At 34.2% G+C, this 16,211-nt stretch overlaps 1 protein-coding gene across 4 annotated transcripts in view; it reads left to right on the forward strand.

The window, feature by feature from the left end:
• Window positions 1–11,092, forward strand: part of LOC137623124 (testis-expressed protein 264 homolog) — a 44,131-nt gene extending 33,039 nt beyond the window's left edge. For 2 of the 4 annotated variants that reach the window (XM_068353796.1, XM_068353798.1), the window contains one exon: window positions 1,992–11,092. In XM_068353796.1, the coding sequence (XP_068209897.1) occupies window positions 1,992–2,329 (338 nt within the window). In that variant the 3' untranslated portion in view covers window positions 2,330–11,092. The remainder of the gene's footprint in view (window positions 1–1,991) is intronic. The other 2 variants (XM_068353797.1, XM_068353799.1) reach the window with 1 other exon arrangement.
• The last annotated feature ends 5,119 nt before the right edge of the window (window positions 11,093–16,211 follow it).

Raw genomic sequence — 16,211 nt, forward strand, 5'->3', positions numbered from 1 at the left:
TCTTTCAGCTCCCACTATCAAGGGTTACAGAAGCATGTTGGCATCAGTCTTCCGTCACAGAGGCTTAGATCTTTCCAACAATAAAGATCTACAGGACCTCCTTAAGTCTTTTGAGACCACGAAGGAGCGTCGTTTGGTTACACCTGGTTGGAATTTAGACGTGGTACTAAGATTCCTTATGTCAGACAGGTTCGAACCGCTACAATCAGCCTCCCTGAAAGATCTCACCTTAAAGACTCTTTTCCTGGTATGCTTAGCCACAGCTAAAAGAGTCAGTGAGATTCATGCCTTCAGCAAGAACATCGGATTCTCATCCGAAACGGCTACATGTTCTACAACTTGGTTTTCTAGCCAAAAACGAGCTGCCTTCTCGGCCTTGGCCAATATCGTTCGATATTCCAAACTTATCGTATGGTTGGATATGAACTAGAAAGAGTCTTATGTCCTGTAAGAGCTCTTAAGTTCTATTTAAAACGAACTAAACCTTTACGAGGCCCGTCTGAAGCTTTATGGTGTTCAGTTAAGAAACCATCTTTGCCTATGTCAAAGAATGCTTTATCCTATTTTATCAGACTGTTAATACGAGAAGCTCATTCCCATCTGAATGAGGAAGACCAAGCTTTGCTGAAGGTAAGGACACACGAAGTAGAGCTGTCGCAACTTCCGTGGCCTTTAAACAAAATAGATCTCTGCAAAGTATAATCGACGCAACCTATTGGAAAAGCAAGTCAGTGTTCGCGTCTTTTTATCTTAAGAATGTCCAGTCTCTTTACGAGAACTGCTACATTCTGGGACCATTCGTAGCAACGAGTGCAGTAGTGGGTGAGGGCTCAACCACTACAATTCCCTAATTCCATAACCTTTTTAATCTTTCTCTTGAAATGTTTTATTATTGTTTTTGGGTTGTCCGGAAGGCTAAGAAGCCTTTCGCATCCTACTTGATTTGGCGGGTGGTCAAAGTCATTTCTTGAGAAGCGCCTAGATTAGAGGTTTTGATGAGGTCCTGTTGTATGGGTTGCAACCCTTGATACTTCAGATCCTAGGGGTCGCTCAGCATCCTAAGAGGATCGCGAGGCTCCGTAAGGAAGACGTACTTAAAAAGGCAGAGTAATTGTTCAAGTCGACTTCCTTACCAGGTACTTATTTATTTTATGTTTGTTATTTTGAATAACTGCTAAAATGAAATAAAAAATCCTTAGCTCATAATAATGTAAACAATTATTGCTGGTCTCTACCCACCCCCCTGGGTGTGAATCAGCTTATATAATCACCGGCTAAGTTTAATATTGAAAAATGATATTTTTATAATAAAATAAATTTTTGAATATACTTACCCGGTGATTATATATTAAAGGACCCTCCCTTCCTCCCCAATAGAGACCCAGTGGACCGAGGAGAAAATTGAGTTCTGTGTTTACATTGAGTACTGAGTACCTGCATGACAGATGGCGCTGTTGAAGTACACCCCCTACCTGCATTGCGATCGCTGGCGGATTTTTAACGTAGAGTTTTCTGTCGAGCAACAGAGTTGCAGCTTAAATAATCACCGGGTAAGTATATTCAAAAATTTATTTTATTATAAAAATAACATATTATTATTATTATTACTTGCTTGCTAAGCTATAACCTTAGTTGGAAAAGCAGAACGCTAAAAGCCCGAGGGCTCCAACAGGGAAGATAGCCCAGTGAGGAAAGGAAATAAGGAAACTACAAGACACTAATTAAAAACTAAAATAAAATATTTCAAGAAGAGTCTCAGCATTAGAATAAATATTTCATATAAAACCATAAGAATTATAAAATAAGATAGAATAGTGTGCCTAATTGTACCCTCAAGCAAGAAAACTCTACCCCAAGTCAGTGAAAGACCATTGTAAACAGGCTATTTTACTAGAGATCCTTTTCCTTTGCTTTATGGTTTCCACAAAAATGTATGTTGCTGTTTTAAGGTGAAAACTGTCAAGCTATAATTTGAAAATATTTTATTTCAGAAGCTGGTGTCCCCCCTGAAACATTTTTGAGATCTCCCGTTGTTGCTGCGCCACCACAAAATGTTGCTTCCCCTGTCGTTATTGCAGCACCAGCTCCAATTCCTGAAGCTAACTTGCTAGAAGCTGCTGCCGCTCTCCCAGCCGAGGCTGTGCCTGTCGTGGACGTCGGAGAGAGCGTCGAATCCGCATCGGTGGGCGGTGCCGAGAGCGATGCCAACACGGCATCCTCGTTCGAGGAGATCGACGAGAAGGAGGCAGCGTCCATTCCAGAGGTGGAAGCGATGAACGGCAGTAGGAGTGCCAGTCTCAGGAAGGAGGATGACGAAGGAGAACGATAAGGTATATGAGAGAAGACGACCCTTTGGTACTTTTAAAAGAAATGTGATTTCAGGTACAGGCATTTCTTTTTGAGTCATTAATAAAGACTCGAGGGCAAGTCATTTATTATTTTATTTTGATTATAGATTATTTTAGGGGAAGAAATTTTGATTAGATATTGTAACTGTTAATGATCAAAGCTGAACAAGTGACGTGGTCAGGTTATAGGTTATTTATTATTATGGTTTTAAAGTTGGTTTTTATGTTTATTAAAATTGATAGGGAAAAATTTGTGTCGTGATATAAGCAACTATACTACTGTACATCCTAGGAAAACCCCCTAATAAGGTGATTTTAAGTGTAATTTCAACTTTGCTCAAATTTCTCACGGGACTTTGATGTCGGCTACATGCCATCGTACACAGTATCTCATTAATATGTTTATAAATATTCAGAAATTACTCCTTAGTATTGTAAAGAAATCTCTCGCTTTTGAAAGAAAATGAGAGATAAGAGAATATCTATGAAAGAAAATGAGAGATAAGAGAATATCTATGAAAGAAAATGAGAGATAAGAGAATATCTATGAAAGAAAATGAGAGATAAGAGAATATTTATGAAAGAAAATGAGAGATAAGAGAATATCTATGAAAGAAAATGAGAGATAAGAGAATGTCTATGAAAGAAAATGAGAGATAAGAGAATATCTATGAAAGAAAATGAGAGATAAGAGAATATCTTAATATCAAATCTGAAGGGAATATTTAGCGAGAAATGATTGATGTAAAAGATGGCCAAGATTTTAACTTTGTGTCGTGTTTTTATGGAATGAGATCAATTTTAACTTTGTGATTTGATGATAGTTATTTGTAAAAGGGATTTAATTGATGATAGTTATTTGTAAAAGGGATTTAATTGATGATAGTTATTTGTAAAAGGGATTTAATTGATGATAGTTATTTGTAAGAGGGATTTAATTGATGATAGTTATTTGTAAAAGGGATTTAAACTGTTGCTAAATACTGGTTGCATTAAAAATCCAAAGGTTTCAGGTTCGTCAAGGTATAAAGATTATCTGTTTCAAATCCAGTAGTTTAACCCCCTGGCACCGTAATACAATGGGTATGTCATCCGTCCGTTGTCTGTCGGGCTTTCTTTTATTAGTTTTGTATCATAATTTAAAATCTGCTTATTTTTTATTTAAACTATTTATTATTTAAACAGACAACAATATTTGGGTTCAAATAATTACCGTACATTTCATTCAACAAATTTATTGTAAGAATTTTATTGATTTGATGGAATTTTTAACATAATTAATCAAACAGACAACAAGATTTGGGTTCAAATAATGTGCTTACATTTTCATTAATAAATTTATTGTAAGAATTTTATTGATTTGATGGCATTTTTAACTTAATCAAACAGACAACAAGATTTGGGTTCAAATAATGTGCGTACATTTTCCTCGTTAAATTTATTGTAAGAATTTTATTGATTTGATGGAATTTTTAACTTAATTAATCAAAGACAACAAGATTTGGGTTAAAATAATGTGCGTACCTTACCCTCAATAAATTTATTGTAAGAATTTTATTGATTTGATGGAATTTTCAACTTAATTAATCAAACAGACAAGATTTGGGTTCAAGTAATGTGCGTACATTTCCCTCAATAAATTTATTGTAAGAATTTGATTGAATTGATAATTAATTAAAACAGTCAACAAGATTTGGGATCAAATAATGTGCGTACATGATCCTCGTTAAATTTATTGTAAGAATTTTATTGATTTGATGGAATTTTTAACTTAATCAAACAGACAAGATTTGGGTTCAAATAATGTGCGTACATTTCCCTCAATAAATATATTGTAAGAATTTAGTTGAATTGATGGAATATTTCCGAATTATTTTAATTTTGTTGCATTATAATGATGAAGGAATCAAACCTTTTGTTTCAAAGAATTTCAGTCTAGAAAACATTGTGGCTGCAATTCAGGAAGAGAAACCAAAGTCATAAGTACCCATAACAGTATTATTCACTCCAAGAACGGTGTATTTCAAGGTCCGAAATGGAAGTTTACGAAATGTTCTTCTCTGTAACTTTGAAATTACATTGTATAGTACAGGTTTTACAAAATCATCTTGCAAATTTCACATTACGTAGTGGATTTTTTGTTTCGTGATTTGGTGATCAAGGTTTTTACTCGTTCTCTTTTATTGATGTCATATAAAAGAGAACTTTAGATTTGCAAGTATTCTCTAGAGCAAGAAACAACTTTTTAGGTTTTTAGTTTTTAATTTCTGTAGTTTTATTTTGTACTTAAGCGATTGTTGAATTTTTCTTTTCATCTTTAACCTTCCAATTTTTGTTTAATGTTTTGATTTTTGATTTGAACAAAGTTGAAAGAAATTCTTTCTTAGTAAGGATTCGTAGTGTAATATAATGAGTTGAATGATAGAGTTTTAGATGACAATGGCTGCAGCATTGCTTTGAGAAATATATCTATGCTGTCTGCATTTTGCTGGTTTGAATATTTTATTAACTCGAGCTATTCCAGTGCTGTGTATTCGTGTTGTTTGATCTAACTGCTATCCGAGGGAAGACAGCATTTACAATAGAAAAGGGGTCCTGAGAGGAATGTATTTTAGCAGCGGGTGAAGGATTCTACTTACTCATTAGTGTGTTTACAAACAGTCGACAATATTATCTATAATAAACTTAACCCTTTCACCCCAAAAGGACGTACCAGTACGTTCTTGCAAAACATTGTTAATTACATGTTTTTACATATTTTTGATAATTTTATGAGAAACTTCAGGCATTTTCTAAAAGAATGAGACCAACCTGACCTCTCTAGGACAAAAATTAAGCATGTTAGAGCAATTTAAAGAAAATATATAGCAAAATGTGCTCGAAATTTAACCTTATGGTGGGGGTAGAAGGGTTAAATTTGCTCCGTTACAGTTTGTGTGATAAACGGAATGCTGAACGTGATTTGAATATAGTTCCAATTCATTGCTAAACTAGATGTGCTTATTTCATTGCATTGATATGCTGGCGACACGCTAACTCTTTACACTTCATTTCTCAAAAGTTGAAATTTCAAGTGTTTTACTTTGCGAAAGTATAGCTGCTTTTTAAGAGCTTTTAAAACATATGTTTACTTGGCAAAAGTACCATTGTATGCTGCTGTTTTTTTAGTTATTCTCTGCATGATTTGTGTGGAGAGATGGGGATGTCCATATGACAAACAGTTCTTATATTCACTCAGAGCAAAGCAGAGCTCACTTTATTTCTAGTCTTTGCATTTATAGTCATTGAGAAAAAGGCATTTTAAGAGTTTGAAGACCCAGACCCACATGGCTGAGGACTATGAAGTGTGAAGTGGGAGATGATGAATGGAGAAGTATTGATTTAAAAGCTCCAGATAGATATGACTGGCGAAATCTAATTGAGGCCCTTCGCGTCAATAGGCGTAGGAGATGATGATGAGAAGTATGAAACAGGAGTCCTTGTGGAATAACGTTTTATGAGTTAAATATGTACGTATTTTTAATGATTTCAGGAATCTGTAAGGCTGAACTATCAGTTTTTGGGCGGGTTTTGATTTAGTCAGAATTCGGAATAAATTTACTCAAAAATAAGAATATCACATTTTCCAAGGCACTTCCCCCAATTTTGGGAGGTAGCTGACATCAAACAAATGAAAAAAGGGGACCTTTCCTCTCTACGTTCCTCCCAGCCTGACAAGGGACTCAACCGAGTCCGGCTGGTGCTGCTAGGGTACCACAGCCCACCCTCCCCCGTTATCCACCACAGATGAAGCTTCATAACGCTGAATCCCCTACTGCTGCTACCTCCGCGGTCATCCAAGGCAACCGGAGGAAGCAGCTGGGCCTAAGAACATGTAGCTTGGTTATCTCCATATATGAAATCTGATTTGAGAGCTTCAATGATTGTGTAATCCATCGAGATTCTAAGAACATTTGTTGTCATCCATAGAAGATGAGGAAACGTTAATAGTGAATGATTTCACCTTCACACATTGTTTGGTACTAAACTGATGGCTGAAGAATGTTGGTAGACGGTTCGGCTCTGTCTCCCAAATTAAGAGCTGTTCATTCATCACTAAACTAGTTCTATCATATTTATCCTTGTTTTTTTCATTAGCTAGTATAAATAGCAAAAACTTGTCATAAATTTACATTGTTTGGAAGAATTTAAAATCTATTTTTAAATGTTTGTTTTATGAAAAGTAAAAAAATTATATAATTAGAATGTGTCATTTTTGGTTTTGTTTTTTATGGTATTTCCTCTTTTAGCATATTAACAATTTACAGTCATTGAACCTAAAATGAGACCATAATGAATCCAGAGAAAACTGTGTAAGGAAAGTAGTACTGTACTGATCTCATATTGAGCATTGTTCTATCTCCCATAAATCTTGAAAGGTTAAGCAAGACTTGAGACTGATGCTCTGATCCAAGTGCAGTATTGATTACATGTCTGAGGGAGGGTTAACCATACTTCTAATCATAAGTTTCTCAGTGTTAAAATCTATCAAAAGAAAGAGGACTTAAAATTGCCTTTTCTTGATGTCATGACACTCCTGTATATTTCAATTACTGTATCAAGGAAAAGAATTTACTGATAGTTTTCATAGTTTAGAATGTGTTGAAGGCATTTTTGGAACATTTTACAGCATTTTCATCATTATAAGTATGTTTTTTTATTTTCTTATTAATATCAAAGTGTGTGGTTCTGAGCAGCATATTAACATGAAATATAGTATGGTACAGAAATCTTAATGTTTAGGAAATACACGTTAGGAGCGCTGTGTTTGTGGTGGCCGATATGGTAACATCCCTGACTGGTGAACGCCAAACTTGGGTCCGAGTCCCGCTCAAACTTGTTAGTTCCTTTGGTCGCTGCAACCTCACCATCCTTGTGAGCTAAAGATGGGGTGTTTGGGGGAGCTTATAGGTCTATCTGCTGAGGTATCAGCAGCCATTGCCTGGCCCACCTTGGTCCTAGCTTGGGTGGAGAGGGGGCTTGGGTGCTGATCATATGTATATATGTTCAGTCTCTAAGGCATTTTCTTGCGTGATGGGGCAGTGTCACTGTCCCTTGCTTCTGCCATTCATGAGCAGTCTCTAAACCTTTAACTTTGTTGATATAACAGCTATTGTTTCAAAAAATTTTCAACTAATGATAATAGTAGATCACCTCTATTACTGTACAGCATTTTGCACTGGTGTGGCAGCATTTACATTGATTTACCTTTACAAATGGATATAATATTCTAGCGTTCTACAGTGCACGTTGAGTAAAGCGTCTGCCATTGCATAATTTGGAATCCCATTATTGAACCCCTTTTACCCCCAAAGGACGTACTGGTACGTTTCACAAAACCCATCCCTTTACCCCCATGGATGTACCGGTACGTCCTTGCAAAAAAATGCTATACATTTTTTTTTTTCATATTTTTGACCATTTTTTGAGAAAATTCAGGCATTTTCCAAGAGAATGAGACCAACCTGACCTCTCTATGACAAAAATTAAGGCTGTTAGAGCAATTTAAAAAAAATATACAGTACTGCAAAATGTTCTGGGAAAAAAATAACCCCCTGGGGGTTAAGGGTTGGAAATTTCCAAATAGCCTGGGGGTAAAAGGGTTAAGATAAGATTATATGAAAAGAAGAAAGTTATAATTGAATTACAGATTGTTCCTCTGGCAAAGATTAGGAACTTAGATATTTTTATATTGGTCAATACATACTAATCGGTAAGAAAAATTTTGAATTTCTTTTTCTCCATTAATTGCACCGAGTTTATGGCATACATTGATAACTTTATCGTTTATTCAAGTCTAGAGAATGTTACATTTACATTTTTGGTATTGAAGATTTATTATATATGTAGATTTCGTGTAAAGAAATATTGATATCAAAGATAGGAGAGACTGGAATAGAATGAACTAGCAGTGTCTGAAACGGCCATGTTGTTTTAAATTTAACTATGCCAATTAAACATTGACAGCACGATTTATTTGAAGTTATCTGTGATAGCCCAATTTCTGAAAGGCAAGAGTGAAAATAGGCATTTATGACCCTGTGAAATATTTGAGTTAATTTTTCCTTATCTGTGCGACTTTATTCCAAAAGGGGCACATTTTCTCAAGGAATTTTATGGGCATTACCTATTGTGTTTATTGTTTCTTTAATGGTGGGGACATTTTTTTAGTCTATTAACCTTGCAGAAAGTAAAAATATATATTTCCAAAAAGAGAAAGCATTGTACTGTATTTATGTTTTTTAGCTTTGTAATCTTTGATATGCTGTATTGAAAACCTTCTCTCAGCTAAAAGTTAACATAATCTGGCGAGATGTAATATAGACTAAGCAGAAGATCATGAGGTGGAAATGTTCTTTAAGTCAACGAATGATAATCATAAATCACCTTAAATTGTTTCATATGGCTTTGTTTTAACGCTATAATGCAACTTATAAGAGAGCCAAACACAAGTTTGACTAACTATATAAATCCTTCTGTTCAGCGATGCGCAGAGAAATTACTGTTACGTCAGCGGTTTGGCCCTTTTGCGGCTGATGTATCAAACATGCTCAAATCTTTAACTATAGTCCATATCGTTTCAGAAACTATCCACCCATTTTAAAGCAATATATCTGCAAACCATCTTGCTTAATGTTATGTTTAAAAACAGGTCAGGTTGAGCTTGGCATTAATGGTAATGACAAAAACCATTTAGATGCAAAACTGTTTGGATCACAGAAGATACAGAAGTAAATACTCAAAGGTTGAATGACTGGCTAACCTACCGGACGCCTCTGATCTTGACCTTCCGTTGTATAATAGAAGTCAGAAGGATTTTAAAGCATTTTAGATTAAAGTAGATATAATAACACAGATTTTCGACTGATAAACAACGGAGTATAGAATTATTCTCTTTAGTCCCTGTCTTGCATTTTTTCTGCAACTGGCTTCTTTCCCGACTAACGGAGCCACATGTTGTGTAATATTGTATCCATAGGACCCAAGAGTGTACGTCAATATTTAGAGAGTTCTTGTACTACTGTACACTCGAAGGTCTTTCTTTCGGCTCGCTTCTGAAGGGAGAGCATTGTTAGGATTTTTTAATTTGAATACTTTCCTGCGCCAAGTCTTCACAACATATGTGATGCTGAAATGATACATGTAAATATATATATACTGTATATATATATTCTGTATTAGCTTTGATGTTTTAATCTTGTTCGTGTATAATCTATCTATATTGTGACGAGTCAGTGCTTTAACAATTTAAGAATGTGGTGGAAATGTAGATGAAATATTTGTAGAAAAGAAAAAAAAAATGTTGAGGGGCAGAGGTTGTGGCCATTTAGAATTAGTATGTTTTTTAGATTTTTTGGCCAGTAGTATCTGTTACCTTAAAACCTTTGCAGGATTTTGTATATTAGATCTTAGTGTGGTGGAAGTTTAGGCTAAATAAATATAAATGCTATTCTTTTGAATCAAAATACACATGATTCGGAAAATCATTTTGTTGGTATATAACCCTTTTACCCCCAAAGGACGTACTGGTACGTTTCACAAAAGCCACCTCTTTACCCCCATGGACGTATCTGTACGTCCTTGCAAAAAAAATGCTATAAAAATTTTTTTTTTCATATTTTTGATAATTTTTTGAGAAAATTCAGGCATTTTCCAAGAGAATGAGACCAACCTGACCTCTCTATGACAAAAATTAAGGCTATTAGAGCAATTTAAAAAAATATACTGCAAAATGTGCTGGGAAAAAAATAACCCCCTGGGGGTTAAGGGTTGGAAATTTCCAAATAGCCTGGGGGTAAAAGGGTTAATATAGCGTGTTAGTTTGTGGTAAGAAATTTTTAGATCACTACATAGTTGACTGCTAGAAGGAAGTTTTTTCTTGTGATAAATTGTGTTCATAAATAGAAGTTAGAGGAGTTTAGACCCTTAGCCATAACAAAAGATTTGCATCTGTTTTAAGGTAACCATATGTCTTTCAGAGCTCACCTTGTCTCGTTTATTGAATATCTTGCTTACTTGGCATTTGCGGCACTAATTAGCAATCGGGGAGCCACCCTCGCAACTCAAATAAAACGAAGAGCTTAATTAAAAGCTGTTGATATAGGTAATGCAGGTTGTTACCCCCTTTATTTTCATTTGCTAATTTAAAATTTCCAAAGAGGATTTTGATTGTAAAAGCACATTTTCTCTTAGCACTGTACCAGTTGCTATAACGGCATTTTCGTAAGAATTCCTCTCCGGGTTCTTTTAAAACGGTCTGTATTAATTTTATGATTTAGTCATAAGTAATTACATGTATATATAATTCTTTATGAATACATTCCTGTCATAAATTTTCTTGAAATTTTACTATTGGTTTTGAAAGAACTTCCTGATGTGGTGTATTGTATACTTTTGTATGGTTAAGGAATTAATATTAATTCCTAAACCTTATAGTCTCTAGTAATACGGTATAGTGATTTTCTCTTAGTTGCTGGAAACGGTAATGATGATAATTTCCACCTGTCAGGAAGAAAGATAACTTGGCCTTATTGAATTTTGTGAGCACAAGCTGATGATGTGGTCTGTTTAAATTGGTACTGTATTACCATTTCTGTATTTTTTGGTGTAGGTACAAATTGGAATTTTTCATTACTGTATTCTTTAAATTTTTATATTAATGCTGTACAGTATTTACTTAACCACTAATAAAGTTTTATTTATGCCTTCTCTGTTTCATTTGATTCAATTTTGTAAACTAGTGAGAAATGATTGAAAGCTATCAACCCAAAGTCACATTAGCTCATTTTTACCATAGAAGAAACATGTGTCAAAGATTTAATGAAAGGCACATCACCGTTAGTCACCTCACATAATTTAAAAATTGCAATACAGCATTTTGATAATCAGAAATGGATTGTTTCCCTTTCATATCTAATTCATAATAAAACCATTTTCCAAGTTTGTGTTCGTTGTAGGTCAAAGGCAAGTGTTGACAAAAATTTTTACCTGTTCACAAGTCAGTGGGACATAAATGATTTGCTGACTGACCTCACCGGTTCTAGTGGCTAGTCTTTGGCCTGAAATTCATAATCCAATCCAATCCATTTATAAATTTGGTTTTATGCTGTTTAACAAGAGTTTTACTTTAATAAGCAAGCTTATTTTCAATTGTATAATAATCTTCTGAGTCTACTATTGGAGAACTGAAATAACATAGTACTCTCTAGTTGAACTACTTGATGGTGATAAAGTAGTATACCTCAACATAATAAATCATTTTTTGTATTTTGTAAAAACATTATACCAAGATTTTGCTGTTGGTAAGTAGTTTTTGTTCCGATTATACCCACTAGATTTCAGATAAACAAATGTCGATTTGAACCTATAATGTAGCTTTTATTACTAGAGTAACATAAAGCTATTGAGAATGCCTCTTCACCCACTGTATTTATTTAGCTTTGTGAGGAGCAATTCTGTTATCTATGCCATCAATGCTTTGTTAAGGCCTTTCCACACGAGGGGCAAATGCACGGTGGGCAAACTTTGTTACCTACAGTATTTTGTTGTATGGGTGAAGAGTGTAGATGACGCCATAGACGAGGATACCAAGGGCAAACCATTGAAGTGCCTGTTGTTGAGGCACTGGATGGATGCTTGACTGTTGTCTGACACAACTCTGACTGCACTTTGGCATCTGCCCGGAGTCTGGCCCAAGTCGCATGTTCGCCTGCCTTTGCCTACTATCTGATCTGGTAACATTGTTTGAAAGGAAGAGAATTACTGGGAAATGAGAGTGCCCACCCTGTATTTGCCCCTTGTGGAAGGGCCTTTAGGTATGTGAAGACAAGACTGTCTTAAAGACACTACATAGCAAGTATATATCTAGGGATGCTGATCTGTGCGTGAAGATATCCAAGCAAAAGGATTTTAACAAAACTTGAACACCAAGCAGTAATGTATACTGGAACACTACAATAGTTGTAGATTGGCATTGTAGTACAGGTATTAGGTACTGTATAATACAGTCGTAATGTTTCTCTCAGCTTTTCTCTGGAAGGGGAAGCTCGCTTAGAATTGATCTTTCATTGTACTCATTACAATTAATACATCTGAAAATGACAACTGGCAAAAGGAAGAGTATTACTAAATATCATCCAGTTATATAGATGCTATTGGGTGTCCCTGTAGACTATGGGTATTACATAAAGGGGGCAGATACAAATTTGTGAAAAGAGTCATTACTTACTTGTAGTGGGACACTATCTCAAACAATGGTAATTTTGACATATAATTCCTATATTCATTTATATACAGTAAATAATTTTTTATATTGATATACTGTTGTAAACATCCTGCCTTTTTTTTTAACCTATTAGATGATTTATTTGAGATTTTATGTCATGTTGAGAAGGTTAGGAAGCATATGTTGAAAACACCACCTCCTGTTTCGTTAGATTGAGAATTTTACCAGATGATATGAAAACAAAGAAGAGAAGTTAACAGACAAGCAGATGTCCTAAAGTAGAGTAAAGACCTTTAAGAATAAAATTTGAGCTTCAAACCAAGAAAATCAACCCCATGAGTGATCTTTATAATAAGGAAACTCAAGAGGTACAGTATCATATAAAAGACCACATAGAGTAACGCTGTTAGCCCACATCACGTGGGGGACTAAATTCATTTCCTCTCTGGTGCTCACCCAGTTAGGACGGTATAAGCCGAAGAAAATTCACCATGGACCAAAGATATACAGGTTTAGGGACATTGAACTGAGGCCTGTGCCTCGCTTCATCATCATCGTTGTCTGTAATCTTGAACTCTTTAAAATCCACCTCTCGTGAGCTGCATATGGAAAAGAGCCCTTGTCACGCTGAAGATGCATGGCGATCTTAATCGTAGGACATTACTGAATGGTCTTTGCAGTGTAGGCCTACCTCTGGTTGCATTAGTTTCGGAGTCTACTATGCTACTTTTATTTACATTTCCATTTTTCTGTCCATCCTTTTAATTTTCAGTGTATCTATGGTTTTCCCATGTGTAGTCCTACCTCAGTGACAAATATCCTTCTAGGGCTATGTGGTCAATGTACAAATGATTTATAAAATCATATCGGAAGGAATTAAACTAATTTCTGACCTTGAGAAGATGGTTGATAGTACATAAATAAAAGTTACTCTATAGTGATCGCTGAAGAAAAAAAGATAATCAAAGGATACTATAGTACTGTAGTTGTCAGTGGTACTTTAGAGGCTTAAGCATTTTTTTGGGCTCAAGCCATGACGTCCTGATGGAAGGTTCCTTTTTGGTAGCTTCCTACCATAAAGGAACCTTCCATCAGGACGTCATGGCTATCTCACCCAAAAATAGATTTTTCGCTTCGCTCAAAATCCGTTTATAAATCAAGTGGATATCAATAATATTAAGTGATAATTACATATAAAATACTAGACACACATGCTATCAAACATCCAAGTGTCTGTCCCTTATCAAAAAGTAGATATAGATATACTCTTGGAAGACACTTTACTAAGTTATTAACGATTTAGTTTTAGACTGATACATGTATTTATTATTATTATTATTATTATTATTATTATTATTATTATTACCACTATTATTATTCTAATTATGATTACTTGGTAAACTACAACCCTGGTTGGAAAAGCTAAGATGCTATAAGCTCAGGGGCTCAGATAGGGAAAATAGCCCTGTGAGGAAAGGAAACAAGGAAAACTAAAACATTTTAAGAAGAGGAACTTTAAAATAAATATCTCCTATGTAAATTATAAAGACTAACAAAATAGGAGGAAGAGAAATAAGATAGAATAGTGTGCCAGAGTGTACCCTCAAGCAAGCTATGATGCAGGCATGAGCTTATTTGGTCTATTTTAATATATATATATATATATATATATATATATATATATATATATATATATATATATATATATATATGTGTGTGTGTGTGTGTGTGTGTGTTGATTACTTTTTAAGCTACAACCCTATTTGGAAAAGCAAGATGCTGTAAGCCCAAGGGCTCCAACAAGGGCAAATAGCCCAGTGAGGAAAGGAAATAAGGAAACAAACGATAAGAGAAATAATGAACAATTAAAATAAGATATTTTATAAACAGTAACATCAAAACATTTATTTCATATATAAACTATAAAAAAGACTTATGTCAGCTTGTTCAACATAAAAACATTTGCTGCGAGTTTGAACTTTTGATCACCATAGATAACTTCAAAGTAGACAATCTCTTGGAAGTCATTAAATATATATATATATATATATATATATATATATATATATATATATATATATATATATATATATATATATATATATATATATAAAGTGCGATAAACAATAATTGTAGTTTTTCTTTCTTTCATCTATAACATTAGACATTTCAAATATAAGCATTTTATGAAGTCAACCATCGAAAAATATGTACGGTAAAAACGAATTAAGTACTGTATATAGGTTTTAAAATTACATATTTTTCAATATGTAAGCGATAAATGGTCTCCAATTTTAAATTATCTCCATCTATAGTCTTCCTGTAAGTTTGGATTGCCTAAATATGGTAAGCAAATGATAAAAATTTCCATCTCATAAGCCTGGCTTTATACTGACTTAAAAATATACTATCACTCGGTTCGTATTTGTAAATTATTAAGGCTGAATACTTTTATATTTCATAAAGCCTCATGAAAAAAAAATCACTCAACAAAAGCCGGTTAACTCAGAAGTAAGAGTTGGCATAAAAAAAACTATTTTGCCGGAGGGCTAAAATGACGAAAATGGCGTAGCATACAAAGATGTTGAACGTTACAATCGTGTTTATTTTTCTTATGATTTACTCCTCATAGCTGTAAATTATTCATTTTTAAGGTCACCAAGTTGCTTTCACGTTATTGACGGGCAAACTCAACTAATATAAAGGTACGTAATTTTTATCTCAATGTTTTTGTCTTTTGATATCAATTTTTACTTCAAATCTAAGTCGTATATAACACCTGTTCACAGTCTAGGGATATGTGGGCATACTTCGAATATTTATCGTTTATTATGATGTTTTAAATTCAGTTGAATTGTGTGAGAAACCAACAATCTAAAATGAGAAATATATTTTTTAATTTTAAAAAAAGTTAGAAAATAACAAAAGAACGATGACACTGAAAAGCATTGTCAAGAACAGGCCAAGCATGGCTTGTGTTTATGTTTCGCTTTGCATTAATGTAAACAGAAGTACAATAATAAAAGCAAAAGTAATTCAAATTTTAATCAATTTTATCAACCATTTATCAATGGTATAGCAATTGTTTTATTTTAATATAAGAATTTAATGGATTTAAAATCCAGCGCCATTGCCCTCTAACATATCTGGCAGCTACAGACCGTACCTGATTGGTCGAAATTAATGAATGGAAACTTATTCGCTTTAGAATAATGAAACCAAAAGCACACTGAATTATAAACAATTCTACCAACCATTTATCAATAATATAGCAATTGTTTTATTTTAATATAAGAATTTAATGGATTTAAAATCCAGCGCCATTGTCCCCTAGCGATATCTGGCAACAATAGAGCGTACCTGATTGGCCAAAAATAATGAATGGAAACTCATTCTCGTTAGAATAGTGAAACCAAAAGCACACTGAATTATAAACAATTCTACCAACCATTTATCAATAATATAGCAATTGTTTTATTTTAATATAAGAATTTAATGGATTTAAAATCCAGCGCCATTGCTCCCTAGCGATATCTGGCAACAATAAGGCGTACCTGATTGGGCAAAAATAATGAATGGAAACTCATTCTCGTCGGTGA

The sequence above is a fragment of the Palaemon carinicauda genome, chromosome 30 (assembly GCF_036898095.1).
Source record: "Palaemon carinicauda isolate YSFRI2023 chromosome 30, ASM3689809v2, whole genome shotgun sequence".
NCBI classification, from domain to species: Eukaryota; Metazoa; Arthropoda; class Malacostraca; order Decapoda; family Palaemonidae; genus Palaemon; species Palaemon carinicauda.